The 23,834-nt window shown below is 39.6% G+C and overlaps 1 protein-coding gene across 1 annotated transcript; it reads left to right on the forward strand.

The window, feature by feature from the left end:
• Positions 1-1,474: 1,474 nt before the first annotated feature.
• LOC118563422 (ephrin type-A receptor 4a-like) lies at positions 1,475-8,829 on the forward strand (the record flags this gene model as incomplete). The annotated part of the gene is made up of 9 exons (XM_036138037.1): positions 1,475-1,556; positions 2,539-2,652; positions 2,743-2,928; positions 3,012-3,073; positions 3,186-3,395; positions 4,438-4,614; positions 6,551-6,738; positions 6,900-7,085; positions 7,846-8,829. Coding segments are annotated over 9 exons (1,323 nt in total), but the record flags the coding sequence as incomplete, so codon positions are not given.
• Between the last annotated feature and the right edge of the window lie 15,005 nt (positions 8,830-23,834).

Consider the following 23,834-nt stretch of genomic DNA (forward strand, 5'->3'; position numbering starts at 1 on the left):
CATGTTATCAAGGTCTGAATACCTATGGGGGGGGGGGCAGATAGAGAGTTAAATATTTTTTTTTATGATTTTATTCTCTATCCTATTGTCTACATGTTATCCATCTTTACTTCTCTCTTTTTCCTTTCTTTCCTCCTCTTTTCTTTCTTATGCTTGTCCTCCATTCTGTGGTGTTTTTAAGTCCTTGATTCGTGTGCATTCTTTCTTTTTGCCTTAGTTTTTTTTTATCCTTTGTTCTGTATGTCTTTCCTTTCTTGTTTACTACCCTTTGTCCTCCACTGGTTCCTTACACCCTTCCTCTGTTGTGTCTTTCCTTCTTTTTTTCAATATCCCTTGCCTTGTTTTCCTTCCGTTTTTTCTTTTGTGTATGTGTTTATGTGTGTGTGTGTGTATAATATATATATATATTATATAATATATATATATAATATTATATATATATATGTGTGGGTGTGTGTGTGTGTGTGTGTGTGTATGTATACACACACACACCACACACACATAATACGTTTCCTAATCTCCTGGGACGAAAGTCTACACTTATAGTTTAATTCAATGAATGTAACCTTCTTTTGGGATTAGGACAGCTAGAACAGCTAATCACAGCAGATTACCAGGACAATACACCCTGCAGCATTAATACACGCAACTACATGCTGTAACACGGCAATGTTGCACTGAACAAGTAAATAAGTGTCTGATACAAAGGTGATGAGGTGTAACAGTAGAATTGACTTGCTCTGGTTGGGAAAAGTTTGAATTTAAGTTGCAATAGGTAGGTCTGAATTCACCTTAAAGGAGCCCCTGTTTTAAACAGAACGTTGCACAAGGATTAAGCTAGTAACGATTTCTGTAAGCGTCTCTGTACAAAAACAGTTTTTTTTTAAAAATGCTGCCTTAAAACCAATTTGTAAACAACTCATAGTTCACCTTCTACTGTGAGATTAAATAACATGTGGTACCTGCAGTTTTGTAGAGGGGATTAGAGTGGAGACAGTGATAATCCCTTTGTCCCGGGCTTGCCATTAATGGTCTTCAGCCTGCACAGCTAGCGTGTTAGCCAGATCTGCACGCTCACAAGCACGCGCCGATGCCCGCATCCACCGGTCATCCACACACACACAACACACTCACACCTGCTCAGACGCAAGGTGGTTTTGACAGTTTCTTTGTTTAATAGAAAACACCTTTTATCTGCTCCTACCTGAGGCGTAGCCCCTCCTTCCTCCGTGCCTGAAATGCTTTTCATCTGGTGCTTCCCTAGCAGGCCTGTCGCTCTCTCTCTCTCTTCTTATTGTTGTCGCCTTCTGTTTGCTGCAAATCCTTAAAACCCCAACTAAGGAAAAGCCTGGGACATTAAACTAAAGTTCAAAACAAATGCACACTTTTAATCAGATAACTGTCACTCTAAACATCCTCCCAGAACTTTGGGAAGTGAACAGATTTTTAGTCGTCCTGGCTTTTCTTTGTGTGACGTGTGTTTCTCTCTCTCTTCAGGAGGAGCAAGTACAGTAAAACCAAGCAGGATGTGGAAGAGGAGAAACATCTGAACCCAGGTATGAACACACACAAAATCATATTACAGGGCTTTGCAAAAGTATTTGTACCCCTTTGATGTTTTTATTTTTGTGTCCCTTTACAACCAAATGCCTCTTGCAGTGAATAAAGCTTCAAGTCTACAAGCTTTGCACATCTAGAGGCTGAGTGCTGTCCATCCTTCCTGGCAAACAAGCTGAAGCTCAGTTACATTGAGTAGAGAGCATGTGTGAACAGTCGCTTTCAAGATTTGCCACAAACTATAAATTGGATTTAGGTCTGGGTTTTGACTGGACCATTCTAACACATAAATTGCTTTGCTCTAAACAACTGCATTATAGCTCTGTATGTCTGTGACAAGTGGCTTGATGCTGTTGGATCCTCTAGCAGGTCCTACAATTGCCCCTAATTTAGCTTCATGACCTTCTAGCCCACATTAAATCTGACCAGCTGAAGAAAAGCATCCCCAAAGCATCTTGCTGCCACCACCAGTGTGATAGTGTGTTCAGGGTAGTAGTTTGTAATTTTTGGATTTTATTTGGGGGTTTCAGTGTTGTTGTTTTTATCAACTAAAGGAAATGTGTCATCCATACAAACACTGGCTCCTGCATAAGTATAAAATCCACAAACATCACATAATATTCACACTTGTGATCACTATCGCCCACAGCATATTGCACAAGGTCCTAGTATTTTCATTATAAGATCAAGATAATACTTTTTCATTTTGTTGAAAGAGTTTAAAACATCCATTCCCTTCCTGCGTTAAACTTTGTGCTCGTAATATGAGAAAATATCAAGGGGTCTGAACACTTTTGCAAAGATCTGCAGATGCTCTTTTTCTTTCTTTTCTCGCCGATTCTCTTTCGCACGTCTTGTGCGTTTTTCCCAAAGACTCTTGCATAACATATGCAGTTACACAACTCATTTTTCTCACCCTCCTCTGCATTCCTCTATCTTTTGCCTCGTTTCCGGTCCACTCGTGCCTCTCCCCCACGGCAGGAGTCAAAATCTATGTGGATCCGTTTACCTACGAAGACCCGGACCAGGCCATCCACGAGTTTGCCAAAGAGATAGACGTTAGCAGTATTCACATCGAGAGGGTTATTGGCATAGGTAAGCCTAGCTTTGGCGCCCGAGCACACACACAACCCACACACACATGCTTGCTTGGCGCTGATGTTGTTGTTTACTGTGCACATGTAGGAGAGTTTGGGGAGGTGTGCAGCGGTCGGCTGCGCGCGCAGGGGAAGAGGGAGATCTACGTGGCCATCAAGAGCCTGAAGGCGGGATACTCGGACAAACAGAGGAGAGACTTCCTGTCCGAGGCATCCATCATGGGACAGTTTGACCACCCCAACATCATCAGACTGGAGGGCGTCGTCACGAGGTGTAAGTGTTGCTAGTTCTGGTTTTGTACGATTGTGTGAAGTATTGTTGAGCTTAATATTTTTAACTTTACCTCCCATGTTCAGGCAAGCCACTGATGATAATCACGGAATATATGGAAAATGGATCCCTGGATGCCTTTCTTCGAGTATGTTGACCTGTGCTCCTCTAAAAAAAATAAGCAGATGAAAAGATATGCATCAATGTAAAATATCGTCACCTTCTGTGAGTCAACCTGACATCGTTTTTTTCTTGTTCAGAAACACGACGGCCAGTTCACAGTGATCCAGCTGGTCGGTATGCTGCGCGGCATCGCCTCGGGTATGAAGTACCTGTCAGACATGAGCTACGTTCACAGAGACCTGGCGGCTCGAAACATCCTGGTCAACAGCAACCTGGTGTGTAAGGTGTCCGACTTCGGCCTGAGCCGAGTTCTGGAGGACGACCCCGAGGCCGCCTACACTACAAGGGTAAGACTGAATGAGGTGCTCAACACTGGATGGAGGCTGGAGTATAAACACAATATGGAGAAAAACAAAGTATTCACACCTCTTGAACTTTTACAAGGATCTCACTTTACAACCACAACATTTAGATATCCTCCAGGTATTTTATTGTGATACACCAACACAAAGTAGTGCATAATTGTGAAGTGGACAGAAAATATATGGTTTTTGAACATTTTTACTAATACAAATCTGAAACAGTGTATTGACTCATAATGGTTGTATTTTGGGTTACTTATCTACATAATCACAGTTTTGCCTATTTTACTCACCTGGATTTTGGTCTGGACTTTGACTAGGCCATTTTAACATATGAATATGTTTAGTTTTAAACCATTCCTTTGCAGCTCTAGCTGCATGTTTAGCACGTTGGCCTGGTTAAAGGCGGACTTCCGGTTTGCAACTTCTAACATGTTTTTCGTCACAGATGTTCTGTATTTTGCTTCATACATGAAACCATTGACTCTGCACAGTTTCACTGACCCTGTTGCAGAAAAGCATCTCCACAGCGTTATAATGTCACCACCATGTTTCATAATGGGGATTATGTGTTCAGGGGAATGTAAAGCTTTGGTGTGTTCCCTGCTCTCCGTGTTGCTGTTATTTATCAGATGCTGTCTAACAAACCTCTTAGACAGCAAGTTCTTCAGAGTTCAATTAAAGTTTGTGATTGCAATATAACAAAATGTAGGAAAGTTCAAATAATTTTGCAAGGCGCTCTATTTTCATTTTTGCACTAAACCTAGTTGCAAATCCACTTTGGCATCTTGAGCCAATATTTACAGGCTCTGCATAAACATTTTCCCTCACAAGATCACACAAATGCTGTCAAAGATGTCTGACTAACTGAAACACCAGTTATGGCAACATTTGCCAAATCCATGGACATCTGTGCAAGAATGCATTTCTTATTAACGCAGTAGCTCTGTTTTCTCTGTGTCAAATGGCTCAAATCAGAACAAATGGAATTCCTTTATTCACTAAACCAATTATACCGCTGTTCCAGGAGGCAACCGGGTCCTATCTGTCCCCTGGAGGGAAGATCCCCATCAGATGGACGGCTCCAGAGGCTATCAGCTACAGGAAGTTCACCACGGCCAGCGACGTGTGGAGTTATGGGATAGTCATGTGGGAGGTGGTTGCGTACGGAGAGAGGCCGTACTGGGACATGAACAACCAGGATGTGAGTAACCTAAGAGACAAGATAATGAGTTGGTCTTCATTAAAGCGCTGACTTAGGTTTACAGTGTCTCAGCTCCACTTTTACTCTCACATAATGGTTTTTATAATCTGGTCAGATAAGACCGAATGATTCAACGTCATGCAAATACAATTAACCTTCATGTGACGTTCAGTAAATACACAAATATGATGTTGGTCCGGGGAGAAAAAAAAACAACAATCCATCAGTTTCTGCATTTCAGCAACTGTTAATTGCTCCTTTGTTGGGCACTTGAGGATTAATGTTGAAATTAACAATTTCCGAAACATCATTCAAGTCTTGTGACTTTCTCTGGCAGTCCAATTAAACTTTTACCTCTCCTCGCTCACAAAAAAAAAAAGGATTTAGCCTGAGCCAATTTAAATAGTGAAATAAATTAAACAGATGCTGCTTCTTTAGCATATTGGAGGGGCAAATAACTTGCACTCTATCCACTGCATTCTGGTCGCTGTCTTTGAACACTGCACTTACTTAGAAATTACTTTGAAATGATCTCCAAACAGGGCTGAGGCCAAGATTGTTTTGCATCTCTGCACCAGTCAATAATTATTTTTTTTAGGATGTACGTTAAAGCTGCAAAGCATTTTATTTATGTGCAGCCAAGCAGCAACTAAATATAAATGAGTTATAGTTCAGGATTTTTTTTTATCATTCTTAAACTGCTTCTTAGATCTGAGGAACAATCTGAGCAGCGTTGCTGTAAAGTCAAGTTTTTCACTTTGGAAATAGAAAGAGTCGCTCTGGTTGGTAAAAAAAAAAATTGGAAGCAATTTTATGTACATCATATTCAAGGTTTTTAGTCTAATGTCTTTTGGGAATGTTATTTAATCCCTTCACACTGTTTTTCCTTAGTGAGACTGTGGCAAAGGTAGTCATTATATCGACTTGTCATGCCTCATCAGTCTCTGTGAACATGAGCACACCGCCGAAATCACACACTGGGAAGGCGTTGAGGAGTTTCTTTGCTTTGTTGTTTACTACTGAGATGGAGATAATGATGAGTAGCTTTTTGGGTAACAGTGTATAGCCTGTAGATGAGGGGCTTGCTCTACAGTAGTAGACTCATAGACAGAACTCAATCACCTGGTTTCTGAGTTATTTTGATATCATTTAATTCAGTGTGGGTTTTTTTTTATTTAAATGTTTTCATGTTAATATTTTCCCACGTTATCATAGTTAGGCTTTTTATTTTATTTTTTTATATTTTAAATGCATGTTATATCATATTTTAATTCAATTTAATTTCTATAAAAAAATCCTGTGTGATATAGTTTAATATTTGTTTGTTTCTTTATTTTTGTATTTTATTCTATGCATTTTATCTATGCAATGTTTTTTTATTCATATTGTTAGATATTTTTGATTTTATTTTGTTTAATTCTTCTTCTTTATTTTCACGCTGTCTGCATGCTCGTGACTTCACAGCACACACCAAGAAACATAGATTTTCAGTATGTAGTATGTCATTTTCAGTATGAAATATTATCATGCTTGACTGTGTGTGCTGCAGGACAATGTATTTTATCGGTCGACAGTGTTTACACGATCCAGAGAAGCAGCACAACGTTTAAAATTTACTGCAGTTTATGGGGCTTTTAGGTGTCAGTCAAAGGTCATAAGGTCAAATGGTGATTTGTGTAATTAGTTTATCATTTATAGGAAGGAAGAACATTCTAGTCATGCCGATGCATGTTTAGATTGGTATTTGGCAGATCTTTGCAGAACATTTAGCTCCAGGCACTAAAACTGCTACCTAACAGAGCTGCTGGCATCTCTGGTGGCTGTTTTCAAAGTACTGGTGTGTGGTTCAGTCATTTTAAAGATGACTTTAGCTTTAGAATCATGGAACCGAAATGAGAGCACTGACTTCCTCCTTCCTCCTTGTTCTTTTTTAAAGGTGATTAAAGCAATTGAAGAAGGATACAGACTGCCCGCTCCAATGGACTGCCCTGTGGTGCTCCACCAACTCATGCTAGACTGTTGGGAGAGAGAGCGAGCAGACAGACCCTCCTTCAGCCAGATTCTCAATATGCTGGATAAACTTATACGGAACCCTGGCACCCTGCGCCGCACAGGAGGGGACAGGTAGGTACACAGTACAGACCAATATAAACAGATGTGAATAAGCGTTCACTGAGACAATTACTTGCATAACTACACATACACTCCCACATGCAATTCATCACTATTACTAATAAGGCTTTGTTCTCCCCTGAAAAAATAAATAAATCTCTCTCCTCTTACAGACCGCCGGGCACAATGCTCGAGTCCAGAGTGGGATCAGAAGTGTGTGTCTCTGTTGCACCAGAGGTGTGTGTGCCACAGTGGTCGCTATATGATTGGTTGCAGCCCATAGGGTTGGAGAGATACAGAGACGTCCTTGCAGCTGCAGGATACTCCAGCCTCGACAGCCTTCTGGCTCTCACACACCAGTGAGTGACGCTCGTCGTAAACTTGCCTTCATTTACATTAGACAAAAATGTAGTCCCGATGTGAAAGCCGCTACTTAACCAAAACGATGTAATGCAGCTTATAGGTATGGTGTGTTGCAAAAAAAAAAAGAACTCTAACTCTAAAACTTTAACTCCAACCCCATATTGTCACATTAAAACCATGACTTTGGTGAATTTTTATTGGGATTTTGTGTTATAGATCAAAAAAGGTCATGTATAATTGCAAAATAATATATATAGATTATATTTGTGCCATGCATTGGTGTTCTGCCCTGTAAAATCAATATTTTGTAGAACCACAAGTGCTTTTAGGTCCATGGCTTACGATTTAGGTCTGAACTTTGACTGGGCCACTATAGCAATAAATATGCTTCCATGTAAACCATTGCATTAATGTCCTTGTACTGCTGAAAACGGTGACTCTCCGGCTCAGTACAATGTATTTTAGCTCTTTCCATCTTCCAATGAAATTTGACCAGATTCCCTGTCCTTGCTGAAGAAATGAAAACCCACAGTATGATGCTGCTACCACTATATGTCATTGTGGGGATGGTGCTTCCAGAGTGATGAACAAGATTAGTTTTCCACAACACATATGGTTTTGCATTTTAGCAAGGACTCAGTTATGATCTAATTTGACCAGAGGACCTTCTAGCACATGTTTGCTATGTCCCCTGCATGCTTTGGGGAATACTGCAAACAAGACTTCTTGTAACCACATCTGTCTGTTTCCCCACAGGGAGCTGGACAGACTTGGAATAATCTCACCCTCACATCAGGACATACTAATTGCGAGTGTGCAGCAGGAAATGTTGTCCCAAATGCAACACATGCAACACTCTATGGTCCCAGTCTGAGCTGGTGAGCGGTTACAAACCTGTTTTGAGACGAATTTCATTTACCTCATTTGTGCACTTTAGAGGAACTGTTCACCAGTGGAAGTACAAGAAGTGAAGGAACATAAGAAGAAACCTACAGTGGCGAGCACTTTTGTGAACTTCCATCCCGTGGAGCTTTCGACAAGCCCTGATCAGGACACGGCCACAGAAAGCTCTGAGCTTTTGAAAGCTTAGACCGATGGTTCATCCTGTTTTTCTAGCTCTGATTTCTCCTCTCTCTCTCTCTTTTTTTTTTTTTTTTTCTTATCGGTTCGGTGAAGGCTGACATGTGCATAAGCAGAATGGCTTCCGAGTTATTTTCTTTTGCGCTTCACTTGAATTAAATGTATTTTTTCACTTGTTCTGATGAATGCCGTGTGTGCGTAAGTGTGTCTGTGTGTCTGTATGCACTGTGTAGCATGAAACCTTTCAACACGATCTCTGTCTGTTAAGATGTCGGCTGTCTTCATATGATCTTAATATGCAAAGTATAAGAGATAGTGGGAGGACTCAGACCGAATGTATCACTTCGAGCTCTTACTGATTTCATACCAGTGGAGTGTTCAAACAAACAGGCTGGTTCGATTGTTTTGGTTTTTTTTAATCCTTTTTTTATTTGTGATTCTAAAAACAGTTGCTTTTGTTGACTTAGACATTTAGACTGGAATGTCATTCATCTGTGTCTGTATGTACGTCCCTTTGATGACGAGGATTAGCTACTTGAAGCATTTTGTTTATTTATGGTCCTTTTTTATCCAGTTTGTACATTGTAAAATAGAAACGCTGAGGAGATATTGTAATGAGTGCCATATTGCGTTACAATAAACGCCAAACTTATTGGTGTATGTCCTTTTTAACTCTCTTTGAGTAGCAATGCAGTACAAAAACATCTTACCGTAAATCATCTTTTATCACACGAGCCTATTGTCTCACTGTTGTTCAGAATAATCCACCCTTTATTTTGAGGATATTTAGTTAGTGGGGGAAATACATCATGTTAAGAAATACAACTTTTTACAAGAACCACTAATGGAACTATTGACTTTCCCGCTGCTGTTGATGCTTTTTACGACTCAATTTTACCAACAGGAGTACACTTTGGTCTTCTATAACATTTCACAAGGTCGGAGCATACTTTTTGTTTTGTTTTCCATATGAGCATTTGCTAACCTTAATCTAGCTTTATGTCTTGCTTTTGGGGTAATGGCCTCTTCCTTTCTTAGTGGCCATTTAGCCTGTGTGGATAATGACTTTCTCTTACCAGCTTCAGCCAACATTTTCACAAAGTGTTTTGCTCTTGCTCTGGGGTTGATGTGCAAAATTTGCTCTAAAACATTTCCATCCTTATAAGACAGACACGTATCCTTCATGAACAGTGTGATGGTTGGACATTCCCATGCTGTTTATACAGTATAGTTACATATAATTGTTAGTATAGATGATATGGCATCAGGACCAGGTATTTGGAAATCATAGAAAAGGACTAAACAGATTTGTGGAGGTCCCTTATTCTCTTTTGAAATATTGGCTTATTTATTTAGATTTTTCCATTGAGTCACACAGGGAAATTGTGTTTTTAAGGAGTTGCTTTTAAATGCTTCACCAAGGGCGCATCCATTTACCCCAAATCTGAATTAACATAATACATCAGAAGATTATAAAGTTGTAAAATCAGCACCTGGGCTTTCCCTGATGGTTTACATTTTTTTTTGTCATGTTAGTAGTATGTAAACTTTTGACAAATGGATTACTAACTAGAAATCCACAGAAAGCTTGAAGAAAAAGTAGAGTACAGATTTTCTTTAAAAAAAGGCCGCAGTCAAATTTACTTTGGAGGGATTGTTAAGGATAGTAAGGATTTTTTTTTTTACCTGCGCATTTGCAAAAAATAAAAAAAAGTCTTGATACGGGATATCTTCCCATATCAAGACTTTTTTCCCCATATGGATTTTAAAATAGAAAAGAAAATCGAAGAAAAGAAAATCGTGCAAGATTGTGCTACTGCGATAAAAGATGAATTTATATTAAGGCTTTTTACACATCTTCACTATGGGTGCCAACAAATGTGGCAGACACTGTGCATTGTTTATGTAGTAAGTTGAGGTGCTTTCCGTTTTTAATCCTGGCAATATAAGTGTCCTCTGTGAAAGCCGAGACTGAGTAAGACGTTCCTGCAAAGAGGAAAACAACCCTGGAGGAGCACCCAGCTGAAGTGCTGCTGGTGTAATGACACACGGAGTTGGGATGGTGTTTGCGGAGGAGAGAACAAACACAAAGAGGAGAAGAAAAAGAGAAGGGGGAAAAACTGAGAGAAAAAAAAAAAGACAGGAGCTTGAATCGAAAAGGGGTTAAAATAAGAACGAGGTGTCACCACGAGCGTCTGTGTGGCATCACATTTTTGTCAGCTAAATTGGGCTGAGTCTGCAGCGCAAACCTGACGAATCAGCAAACATCTGTCTCCCACTGCCAGACACACGCAGACATATTCAAAGCATACATATAAATATATAACACACACACACACTCCAGGGAGTTGATTGGAGGAAGCCTTTGATATTTAAAGAGGGAGAGGATATGATCGGGATTCTGGCAACATTGTCAATGTTTTTTCAGCCTAATGAGAGTTGCTGGCTTCCACACAAGTGAACGCTCACGCATACCCTCACACACTTACGGACCCCTGCTTCCCTCTTACATCCAAATAACACCCTGCAAACGAAATGCTGATGGTGGTTAATGAGGCAGAAGCCTCTGAGTAAGAGACAGAGGAAGAGAGATGGAGGGATGGATTCTTCCCTCAAGGCAATGAAACAGAAAGCTACTGTCACTTAATGAGATACTGACACCACATTATGCAGGTAGCTGAATCTGGTGATAGGACACACTGAACCCTGGTTGAAGAAAGGGCATACTGGCACCCCTATGGACAGGAAATAGCTGTGTAGAGCAATCAGCTGTTTCTAACGCCCTCTAAGTCCAGTCCAAGCTGGTATCGTGAAGACACGGTGCTGATTGTTTGAAATCAGCAGTATTAACTCCTTTAATGAAGGTATTTTGAAGAGGAAGTTGTACAGTATTGATACGATGCACTAAAGTCATTGTACGCAAACGCATAAAGTGGAGATTGAAGCCATTTTTTCACTCACGACCAGAGCAGACCGGTTTGGCATAGTTTAAAGCCATATGCTTCTCATACTTGCAAGGTAAACAGGAAAAAAACTAACTGTGATGTAGTGGACTGAAATGAATGAACAAGGAAATGTTAGTAGCTAGTTAACTCTGTGTGTGGCTTTAACGAAAACTGCATTTGAGAATTACATCAAACCCATCTCAGTCTTGCCTCAGTTCCTCGTTCGAAAAATAGTTGAATCTTCTAATTGAGGTGCTGAGTGATCAGTCGAACTCTTCCTACACACGCTAAAACCCTTTCTGCTTTAGACTGACTGTTGCAAACACGCTCTGAATGACCAGGCGTCCGTAACCGAACCGAAAACTGATGTTGAAAACAAAATCCAAAAGTCCACTAGAAATACAAAACACAACAAATATATAGTTTTGTTACACTCAAATGGAATATAAATTTTAGGTATTTATTTCTGTTAATTGGGGTGATTGTCGTGGTTATTGCTTACAGCCAATTCAACCCTCAAATTCCCTTCTTCTGCTCAGTTGAATATTACAGAATGGATTTTAATAAAGTGGGCCTGATGTAGAGTATGTCCATGTACAGTACACTGTACAGGGTATGCACTCAACATTTGGATGTGGCTCCTTTTGCATGTATTACTGCATCAATGCAGTCTGTGGCCATGCATGCTTAGGAGTTAACGGTGATGAAAGGAGTGGAAAAGTTGTTGCCCGACTCCTGGCTACATCTGTGTGTGGAGTCTCTTGAAACTCTGACTCCAACTGCATTCCTTGGCTTGTGAATGTCCCCCAAAACTCTTGTAATATAAAGTAATATAACCATCAACTTAGTATGACCAAGTGCATTTATTGTAACAAAGACTTGGGTGAAGGTGTCCCACATTGTCAAAAAGGTATTAATTGTTGGAATGAAAGGACTCAAAGGCCACACTGACTGATGGTAGAGTGAGCAGTAGTCATTTTAACCCTAAAAGCCACTCTCGTTATATTGAGAAAGACCAGATCAAACTCATTCTTTCTGTCTTCGTCTCCCAGTGGGAGGCAATTGTGGGTTTTTGTTCCCAGATTAGGGCGGGTATGGAGCCGGTTAATCCTGCCAGCGCTTCCATGTGGGAGTGGCAGCAGGGTGTCTTTGCTGTGCGGCCAGCCGTAATCTAAAGGCTGCGAGATTGGGCTTTATTGGGGAGCACGTTCTCTCACTTACAGACAGAGGCGCGCTGCACAAAGTCTAGGTTTGTTTCAGGATTAAAAGCATCACCTCAATGACTGACATAATGCCACAGGCATTCCCACGGTAAGCCTAAAGAGGGTGTCTGTTTGATAGCTGTGAGTGCTGATCGTGTGTGTGTGTGTCTGTAGAGGTATTTTCAGATGTTCCTGAAGAGAAATCGAGGTGGAAAAGAAGCAGAAGAAGCTCAAGCCAACAAGAAAAGACAAATCTGTTGCCGTTATTTGAAACAGCTGTGCACGCGGATGAGTGTTTATGAAGTTAAAGAACAATTACATTTTTTAGTAGAGAAAGATTTTATCAAACATTACTCCAAATTAATACCGGAACTTGTTTTTTTAGAATTATTTCATTTTATTTGCAATTTGGATATTTCCTTTTGTTTCTACAAGAAATAAACATGCATATAACGTGACTGCTTAAACAGATTTGAGTTCCTGCAACCTGGTAATATTTGGACCTCAAAAACACTCACGCAGACTCACACACACCACTTCAATCCCAATGGAGAAGCAGCTGCCCAAGCTGGCAGGCCATGCTCCCCTCATTATGCTGGCCACTCACTCGTGTCCTGGCTCCGTTTCCCTTCCTGCTGCCTCCGCTGCTTCCACTGGACAGGTAGCATCTGACTCACATTAGCCTGCTATTACTGACTTTTATTGAGGCCATTATCAAATACTTACGCAAAAACTTCCCCACAGGGACATTATTTTAATTGCTGTGGAAAATATCATACTTTACATTAAAGTCTAAAAGTATTGTAATTTCCTTTGTGGACAAGCCTCGATTTTCTTTTTGCGAAGGCTTCAAATGCATCACTGACATCCACTGGTATTTGACCCAAGATTTATTTTGCTTGCATCCCATCAGAGGCAATTCAGAGAAGAGGACTTTGAGAAGAAACAGCTCATGGACTTCTACTGGGATGGAGTTTAAACGTATAAATAGTTTTCAAACAATACCAGCAGTATTTTAGTTTAAAACATCAATAGAAGGTGTTCCTGTCCCTTCACTCTGATTCTTTGTGGGTAGTTTATCATATAATTTAATCTCCAGCTTAGCCCATTTTGGTACTTAGAGTGCTTCACAAACCTTATGGGTTGGAGTTATACTGTATGTTTTAACAGTAATTCAAATGGTTAACAAATTTGTTTCTTTCCATCATCACAATGTCTCTAACACTCTCCAATAGCTTTAACAACTCAGTTACTAAAATCTCTTTTAGGTGCAGCAAAAATCCAACCAATTAGGCAGACCAAGCACTTTGAGTTGGTGTTAACAAGCGTTGGTGGAATATTTGACCACAAAAAAATGGAGCTGCTAATATAAATCCTGGACTCCTTGGAATGACATGTAAATTAGGCTTAGTCCTTACATTTTCAATTGTTGTTGTTGGCAACATAGCTGAATCTTGGGGTCAGCCTGCTTTATTTTAGTGCTGTGGTGAAGACTACATAACCTGGGAGCGAGTCTAGACCTAGACTTTGAGGGACATGAAACTAAGACAATAAAGTCCAAGACCAAGCCAATGTGAGACCATTTTCAAGACCATTGTTGTAGTCATAATAATGTAATTATTGTTGCAAATGTTTAATGTTAAAAACCTGGTTTTGTGTGAATAGAGCTAAGAGTGTAGCACGAAATTGCAGTAAAAAAAAAAAAAGGAGAAATGAGGATGCAGCACTTTTCGTGATTGGTCTTAGGAAAACAATCCAGAGACAGACTGATTAAACATAACAGACCAATACCAAGCCTTTGGAAATGTGAGACTGGTCTCCAGTAGCACAACACCGCTTTAAAAAGGAAAAAAAATTAAAATTTTTATTCCAGTTTAGCTGTGGATCTAATGTGAAGAATTTGGAGGTAGTCATCTATTCTCTTTAGTTTATCTACTTTTTGAAAAGCACCAGTATCACTGGCAGCTAAACAGACCCTCGGTTAGTTCTTAGGTTTGAAAGCAGCATGTTGTCTCCCATAAACAGTTTCTCTCTGTGCAGACAATTGTTTTTTTTTTAAATGGTAATTTTCAAAGTCCATAATGAATACAACATCCTTACTTATGATGCATGTATTGTAAGTGCTAAGGCAGCTACCAAATGAATGTGACTTGAATAGTCTCCATTGGCTCCCCCGTCAGCTCTCTGCAGTTCTACTTCAATCTCACGAAACAAAGATGGTGAGGTGCAAATTTATCGAACGGAGGCGTTAACCTTTCAGAAGAGTAGTTCATTAACTAAAGGGTAACATTACACTGACTGTGTCTATTTCTAAGATAGTCTATGCATGGCACCAAAGAGACAGGATTGCATTTAGCGGCGTTTAGCCTGAAATTCAACCCTCGATCTACTTAAGTCCACATCGCAGGGAGCTTTTGTCAATGTCGTTGCATTTCAGCATTAGTGTAAATCTTCTTAGGGCATCAGATTCGAAAAGCTTCATTCGAAGAGCACCCAGGCTGGCTGCATTTGTCTTCCAGTCCACCATAAACTTAGTGATAGCTTCCTGATTTAGAGAGGTTGAGTAAAAAAGTATGGATGAAGGCAAAGAGACAGCCACAATCTGTCAAGGAAAGTTTCGTCCTTCATCAGCCCTACGTCTCAGCATCCTGCTAACCCCCCATCTAATTAAAGAAGGATAGATGATCAATAGGGGAGAAGCAGTAGAAGGGGATTAGGATTAGAAATCGATGGCTTTGTTTTCTTCGGTCTGCCAAAGATAAACAGTGCCTTAAGACACTGACAACAGAACGAAGAGTCTTTTACAGCTTTTCATGCTTCGGAGAGGGCACGACATCCCCTCTGTGTGGACAGATACACATCTGGTTGCAGCTTCTCACACTGAGTTAAAAAGAGATGTTTCGATCCCTCCATGATACTGGAAAATGGGGGATGGGCTCTTATCCAGTTTAGAAGGCATGTTACAGAGATGTTACAAGACAGCGAGTATCGATGTTCTGCAGGCTTTCTTTCGCAGGGTATATAAAACCAATTTAAAGCCACTAAAAGTGAATTGCAAAAGTATTTGTGTGAATTCCAGGTTATGGAACTAAGATCAGAAAGCAACTGCTGGTTCGCATCAAATAGCCTTTTCAACACTCTCTGAGAATAGCTTGAGATGACTGATGAAGAGGTGGCACAACACGTTGAAAAGGCTGAAAAGGAAAAGTGATGCTCCTAAAAACCTGAGTGGGCTGGAAGGAGTGAGGCAAGGCATTCTGGGTAGGTGAGGCTTCACCTCCCACACAGGTTTTCAAAAACATACCCCCTGCTTTGATCTGTCTCTGCATTCTCTCTCTCCCTCTCTCTCTTCATCAACTTCGCTTTCCTTCCTTTTCAAACACACACACACACACACACACACACACACACACACACACACACACACACAGACACACACACAGTGCACTCTCGCCCTGTTTGTTGTGGCTTTCGCCCCTCTTCTCTTTGAAGGAACAAAGGCATTTGTCAATGTTCACTGTAGATGAAAGCCCAGCTTTGAGATGACCCATTCACCTTTGGTACAGGTGCTGGCACTCCAATTTATTTATTTATTTATTTATTTATTTATTTATTTATTTATTCATCCATTCATTCATTTATCATATAATGTTTTTGAATTGGAAGGCTATTTATTAGGTTTATTTGACACTGTGTTTTAGTGAAGATGTCATGATAATCAGAAGCCTATTATTCCCATTCAGATTCACAGGTGCCTGATGCGTAGATGGGAACATGGAGGGGAGGAGCAAAGGAGAGCTGACAAAGAAAGGTATTTATCCTGTCTAGGCAGATAACCAGAGCAACCTCAAGTGAAAGCAACATAAAGGTCTCACGCTATTATTGCACCCTTATTTCACAGTCCTGTTTTTCTGCCCTATGTTTAGATCCCTTTGCACTGAATGAAGAAAAACACTGTAAAACTGTTCAAGAATGGTTTTCACATTTAAAGAACAGGAAAGCTTAACATAATAACAATTTCCACAAACATCAACAGAGTGAAGAGTTTATTTGTGAAACGAGGTTCTGTTAGCAGGTGATGATATCTTCTTTGCAATAGATAACTCATCGTGTCTTTATCTAATATGAATCTAGTTTGGTTGGTCCCTGATATTACGCTAAAAGCTAGTCTGCAAAGTTTAGACCAAGGTGGACTTAATCATTCCTACCATGTAGGGTCAGCTTAAAAAATACCAACGTTAATTTTCCCGCTTGGCCGAGACCTTTTGTGAATACACTCTAGCTAACCAGGTCCGGATAAAACAACTGGACCGAGACCTACGTTTTGAGACTCGGATGCGGTTTGCTTCTGGTGTGAATACGAAATGGCCTCAATCCGAACTAACTATAGAAAACATACCTCTCTTTGGACCTAATAAACCATAGCAGTAAACATAAAACCTGTTTCTTAGCAACACTGTTGCTAGCATGCTATGAGACTCCTTCGGCTTGCAGGACACATTCCCGTATCACATTCCAAAATTAGAAATAAAATTAAGAATCAAGAGTCTTTATTGTCATTATGTAACCATAATGACATTTTGTCATCAAACCTCCCAAAACCCATGTTGAATGAGCTGCTCTTGTCACTCTCAATGATTTAGCGGAGCTCTATAATAACAACACAAATAAGCAAAACAGAGGTTCTGCACGCAGGATTTTTAGTACAGTTTTACTCCATAACCAAGTCTGTGCGACATCTAGCCGTTTCTGTTCAATGTGAGCAATGATCGTCAGACTTGTGGTTTTGTCACGATTTACAGTTAATTTACAAAAAGTACAATGTGAAAGCAACAGCACTAAATGGGGAAAAAATAAAAATAAACTCTGCTTTTGGTCCAGACCTAACAAATGGACCAAAGGACTGTTCTAGTGTGAATACACCCCAACTCTCTAAAAAAAAAAAAAATACTCAAGTGTCAAAAGCCTCACAAAAGACTGAAACATTAGAAACCTTGGAATGGTCATCATTCTTATTATGAGAACTCATTGCTTTAGATGATAATTTACAGAAAAGCAAATTATTTAGATGGAAAAGGGTGGCAGGAGACTTTGTGCCACCGTGACTTACTTCCTGTTGGAAACAATGACAAATGTGACAATGGCTTCATTTACTAATGGTAGCCAGAATGGCTAAAATCTTTTTGAGAACAGAGTTGTTTTAGAACCTAGAAGTGGTCCTGTCACCTGTTGGACTAGCCAGTGCCTTTTGCCTTCATTGCCATCTAGTCTGGATTCATAACAAAAGAAAACACGAAGAGAGTTAGCAACTGCATGTGAAATGTTAACTTTAAAACATATTAATGAACCTTGAGGGTCGGCAAATGTGATTGGGGAGTAGTTAGGATTGATCAAGTGGACTGAATAAGTCTGACTTTTAACACTTTCTAAGACTAAATTTGAAAAGGCTGTATGGGCTTATGAAAGAAGATGCCACATTTTTCTACGCTAAATAGGGGCAAAGGCCAATAAACGTTACATTTGCATAAAACAGGCCCATAAACATAGAAAGAGGCCTCTTTAAAATGAGGTTAAATGCTCAATTGATATGCTTTTCTCAAATTGTGTTAAGCAGTGATGACAGTGATTGACTTTACAGGTATGTCCAGTCTGTACCATTTTTCTGATGTGTCAGAGTTGGAACAAACAGTACAAATTCTCATGGTAGCCATCCATCGATTATCAATACCCGTTTATTCATGCAGAGTCACTGGGTGGGGGTGAATGGCTGGGGCCTGTCTCAATTCAATTAAATTTTATTTATATAGAACCAATTCATAACACTTGTCATCTCAAGGCACTTTACAAAGTCAGCTCAGTCAAATCCTCCAGATAGATTGGTCAGAAGAATGTTCTATCTAATGAAACACAGCAGACTGCATTGAGTCATTGATAAGCAAGCAGCTTTCACTCCTCCTAAAAGAGCATACAGCAACAGTAGACAGTCGTCTACATTGTGGTTGGCTTTGCAGCAATCTCTCATACCGAGCATGCATGTTGCAACAGTGAAGAGGAAAACTCCCCTTTAACAGGAAGAAACCACCAGCAGAACCAGGCTCAGTGTGAACGTTCACTTGCCCTGACAGACTGGGGGTTAAAAAAGACAGAACAGAGACAAAAAGAGCACAGAAATGGCAGAGGATCTGTCACCCAGGATGGTGTTGCAGCTAAGCAAAACATCAGGCCAGCTGTACTTACTACAAACAGGTAAAAGACAAAGAGAACATAAAGTTAAAATAACAACATTTTGAAATAATAGAACTGTAGGAGAACTCACCAGAGTGAGAAGGAGAATTTTAAATTATATTCTTGATTCAACAGGAAGCCAATGGAGGGAAGCTAAAATAGTACAAATATGATTTCTGTCATTCATTTTCATCAGAACTCTTACTGCAGCATTTTGTATCAGCTGAAGCTCTTAAACTGCATTTTGTGGACTTCTTGACAGTAAATAATTACAATAGTTCAGCCTTGAAGTAACAAATGCACGGACTCGTTTTTTCCACCATTACTCCTGGACAGAATAATTGTTATTTTGGCAATATTCTGTTGGTGAAAAAAGGAAACCTGTTTAATATGGGATTTAACAGACAGACAGAGCAATCACAAAGCATGGTTCAGAAAACCAATAACTGAACAATAAATGAAATTATAAAAATAAGATAAAATCACAATAAAATCATTATAAAAAAATATTCAACAAAGCGTGTGTTCAAAAAAATGAGGTTTTTAACTGGTTCTTAAAACTGTCACAGAGTCAACTAAACCTAGCTGCTGAGGTAGACTGCTCGACAACTTTGGTGCCACAGACTGAAAGACTTTATCCCCCCTCGTTTTTAATCTGTTGTGAGCAACAACTAACAGAATCTGAGCTACCGAACGAAGGGAACAAGCAGTGTTATATTTTGTAAGAAGATTACATAAGTAACCTGGGGCCTGGTTGTTTAGTTTTAGTGTGATCATTTTAAAGGGGATCCTGAACTCTATTGGTTGCCAGTGTACTGGATAAAATGGGGGCAATGTGATCTCGCTTTCTGGAACGAGTCAAAAGTTTGTATGTGAATGTGTCTTTGAGGCAATATATTTGTATGGTTATTATACATCTAAACAGTCTTTGTTTATCATCAGGCAGTACCACTTTGGGTTATGCAAATTAATAATTATTATTTGAATTGTTACTGGCACGAAAATCAGAGAAACTCTTTGGAAGAAGAGGAATAACACACTTCTCGTCAAACTTTCGTCAACCAGTTATTTTTGGTGTCATCGTTTTGTAATATCACCTGTACTCAGATTCCAGTTGTACTTGTGGAGCAGGAAATCCTTGCAGACAGATATCCGGGAGAGGTGATTGAACAGGCAGAGGAAGGAGAAAAAGGATTAGGTGCTTGTAAGGATCTCTCCGTCTGTGTGTGTGTGTGTGTGTGTGTGTGTGTGTGTGTGTGTGTGTGTGTGTGTGTGTGTGTGTGTGTGTGTGTGCGTGTGTGTGTGTGTGTGTAGAAGGACAATTTCATTCCAGGCCAGTTGGTCAGGTGGTTGCTGATCCTTGTCCATCACACATTCCATCATAGCCAGACATGGCTGACTTGTCACCACGAGTGACATTCACAACTCTTGCTTATAAGTACACGCATCCTCAGAGTAATAGATGCGCACCTGCAAGCATGTGGACAAAATCAAGCTGTAATATGTGCTCATTTGAATGTATTTAGAAAAGTAATTTTAAAGATGCCTTTATGTGAATTTAAACTATATGCCTGTCCATCTTTCTTTATTGTTTGTTTGCATGTGGTGTTAAGTCTAAAGAAACACTATAGCCATTGCAATTTGCAATGCATGTCCCCAGATGGGCCTTTAACAACATAAACTGTTTAAAGAACAGTAAAACAACATGGCAAGAGAAACTATCAGACATATCTAGGGCTGGGCAACGATTAAAATATTTAATCGCGATTAATCGCCCTGATTAATCGCGATTAATCGCCCTGATTAATCGCGATTAATCGCCCTGATTAATCGCGATTAATCGCGATTAATCGCATTGTATTTACAAACTCCAAGAATGAATTCAAAAGTAGTGTAAAGAGCACTTTTATTTTAATGTTCTGCTGCCATATGAACAAAAGTGTTGTAACATTTGTAGCACTTATTTTATACTGGATATTTTCAACCCATCTATTGAATTTAGTGCACTACTTGATCTTTTCTTCATAAGAGAACAAGCACTGCAGCCAAAATATGGCCTTTTTTGACCTGCTCTATATTAGCCAGTCCCTAAGCTTGATGTATCATGAAACTGTTGACCTTTTGGGTTTTGTGGTTTTTATTTTATTATTACAATTAAATAATAATAATAATAATAATAATAATAATAATAATAATAATAATAATAATAATAATGTTATGTTCAGTGTTTTTTCGCTAATCCACCTCTTATATATTTCAATCCTTATGTAATTTTGTCTGTGTTGTGTGCACCTGCCTGTTGCTTTAATCCTATAAATTTCCCCGTCGTGGGATAAAAAAAGGATTAGCTAATGTTATCTTATCTTAAATAACACTTTTTAATATATGTACTGGGTTCTTTCAAGGTCTTAATTACATGTTATGTGTGGGCTCCAGTAACATCCATCCATCCATCCATCCATCCACTGATCTACCTGGATGTTCCCTGGAGGACTGAAACGCCTCAGTCAGAGACGTCTGTGGGTCTGTCGGGGCAATGAGAGAAGTTTCGTCTCCTCTCTCCGTTTCTGGGGCTCGACGTTTTCATGTTTTTTCACGTGCTTAGATAAATTTGTTGTGTTTCCACTGAAATGAACCGGCTTTTTACAAAACATACAGCTTGATTTCATTTACGGTATTAAAATAAAGCCAAACGGTGCTACTTCCTCTGTTCATGTTTTTTCGCTGCTGCGGTCTCTCTCAGCTGTTTCTTTGTTAAGTTTGTGTGAGAGCTGAGTGGGCGGGCCAGGCTGAGCCTGCGTGCTGATTGGCTGGCGCCGCTGAGCCATGTACGAGAGGGGAGGGGGAGCGGGAGAGTGCTGCCGTGACAGCGCGCTGCAGTCAGCGCGCCTGCTGACTGACACTGACTGAAAGCATGTGAGCAACATGCGTTAATGCGCGATAAAATAAATATCGCCGTTAATAGTCTAATGAATTAACGCGAAATTAACGCGTTAACTTGCCCAGCCCTAGACATATCATACTTGATTTAAATCTTAAAATTACTTTAAAACAGACTACAATGAAACAAAAGGACTATCTTGGAACCATCATGGGCCAGCAGTTAATCATGACTTCATTAATGGTCTCATTATTGCTTCAGTCTTAACTTGAAAATATGCCAGCCTGAAAGATTTTTAAATATAAGTTACTGGAATTTACAGCAACTTGACCAAGTGTTTATACCCCTCAGACTTATTCACTTTTTTTTTACATTACAACCATAGACCTCTTTCTAATTTCTCAGGGTTTTATGTGTTAAATTAAACATAAACTAGTGTATGATAACAAAAGGGAATAAAAACTATAAAAAAGGTATATTCTTTGCAGATCCTTTTCAAGTAGTAACTAATAAAGTATGGAGTGCATTTGTGTTCATGCCCCTTTTGCTCTATTAACTTTTGAAAATATTTCAAGTTAACAACTGCCTATAGAATTAGCGTAATTATGAAACAGAGTCCAGTGTTAAATTAAATCCTACTGTTCTGTGATGGACTCAGAGGTCTATCAGGGAATATTGGTGAGCAAAACAGTATCATGAAGACCAGGAAACACAGCAGACAGCTCAGGGAGAAAGATGAGGGGAAGTTTAAAGCAGAGTTACGTTATAAAATAACCTCTAAACACTTTGGATATCTCAAAGAGCGCTGTTCAATTCAAAAGCAAAAGACTAGACCACTCACCAAAATTGGCAAGCCGGGCAATGTCTTTAATATCCAGAGAAATTACCAAGAGAGCTATGGTAAATCTGGAGGAGCTGCAGAATTGAAAAGCTCAGGTGAAGGTATTTTTCATTCACTGAAATAGTATTTTTCATTCACTCTACAAATCTGGCCATTAAGTAAGAGCAGCTAGCTTGGTGGATTGCTGAAAGAGAGCAAAATAATTTCCCACTGTCACAAGCCATACAGTGGGACACTGAAAACATATCATGGAACATATCTAAAACATATCTATGTCCTGAATGCAAAATGCTATGATTGGTGGAAAATATCCTGAATGCAAACTTCCCATGTGAAAGATGATGGTGGCAGCATTATGTAGTGAGTCTGCTTTTTAGAGGTAGGGACAGGGACGCTGCTTAGAGTTTTTGGGGAGTTGGAGATCGCCAAAGCAGAGCAATCCTGGAAGAAAATCTGTGAAACGCAGAGAGAGACGTGGAGGTTCACTCTCCAGCAGGACAGCCACCCTGAACGTATAGTAAGGACCGGAACCTACACCACACTGGAATGTGTCAGATCAAGGCATTTTTGTGTGTCAGTTTTATGTGTAGATCTAAATATAATTCACAATTTTGGTCAAGACTTAAAAATTGATCGTTCGCAACCAGACTGAGGCTCAGTTCTTACAAGGAGAGTAGGTAAAAATGTCTCTATGTGAAAAGCTAGTAAACCCCGAAGAAAAAAGCTATAAAATAGTGTCTCAGAATACAAATGCTTGTTACACTTTTCAGACTTCTTTATTTTCAAAGAAAGTAGAAACCCACGTGTCGTTTTTTTTCCCCTCACGTCACAATGATGCACCACTTTTTGTTGCTCAATCACAAATAATAGCAATAAAATATTTCGAAGCCGTTGGCTACATGGAAAAATTTGAAAAGGTTTAATGGGAACAAATACTTTTTTCGCAAGGCACTGCAGATAAAATCCGAGTACTCTGCCTGTGAGAAAGCATAATTGAATCTTTTTTCTATCTGTCATCTTATTTGTAGGCATTACAGCCTGTGCCCATAAAATGCACGAGCCATACTCACTGAAGCAATAAAGATTTCATGTCATTATGTTTATGTGCATTAAAATGTCAGCGTTATAAAGAGGGCTGAGGAATGTGGCTTTAAATACGGCCTTCATCTTTATGGTCCATCAGGAACACAGTAAACAGGAGCGTGCCCTACAGGTGGCTTGTAATTCAGCGTAGGAGACTGAGAAATTTAATTTTAAAATGTAACAAAGAGGGGTCAATGTTAGATAACATGAAGCACTGTTGTGATGTTTAACAATCAAGAAGCAGCAGCACCGAGAACTGTTCCTTTTTAAGCACTACAGTGCCATCTGGTGGACAGATCTTTTCAACTTTACAGAAACTAAAAAATGTGCCAGAGGGTTTAATGGATTAGAAACTAACACACATATTTACACAACATAATTTTATTTATTCCTTTCACAGTGATAATCTACAAACACCATTGCCCACCAACAGGCAAGTTAACATGGGAAATCTCAAACAATACGGTACAAAAGCAACTGAGGCAGGG

The sequence above is a fragment of the Fundulus heteroclitus genome, chromosome 6 (assembly GCF_011125445.2).
Source record: "Fundulus heteroclitus isolate FHET01 chromosome 6, MU-UCD_Fhet_4.1, whole genome shotgun sequence".
NCBI lineage: Eukaryota > Metazoa > Chordata > Actinopteri > Cyprinodontiformes > Fundulidae > Fundulus > Fundulus heteroclitus.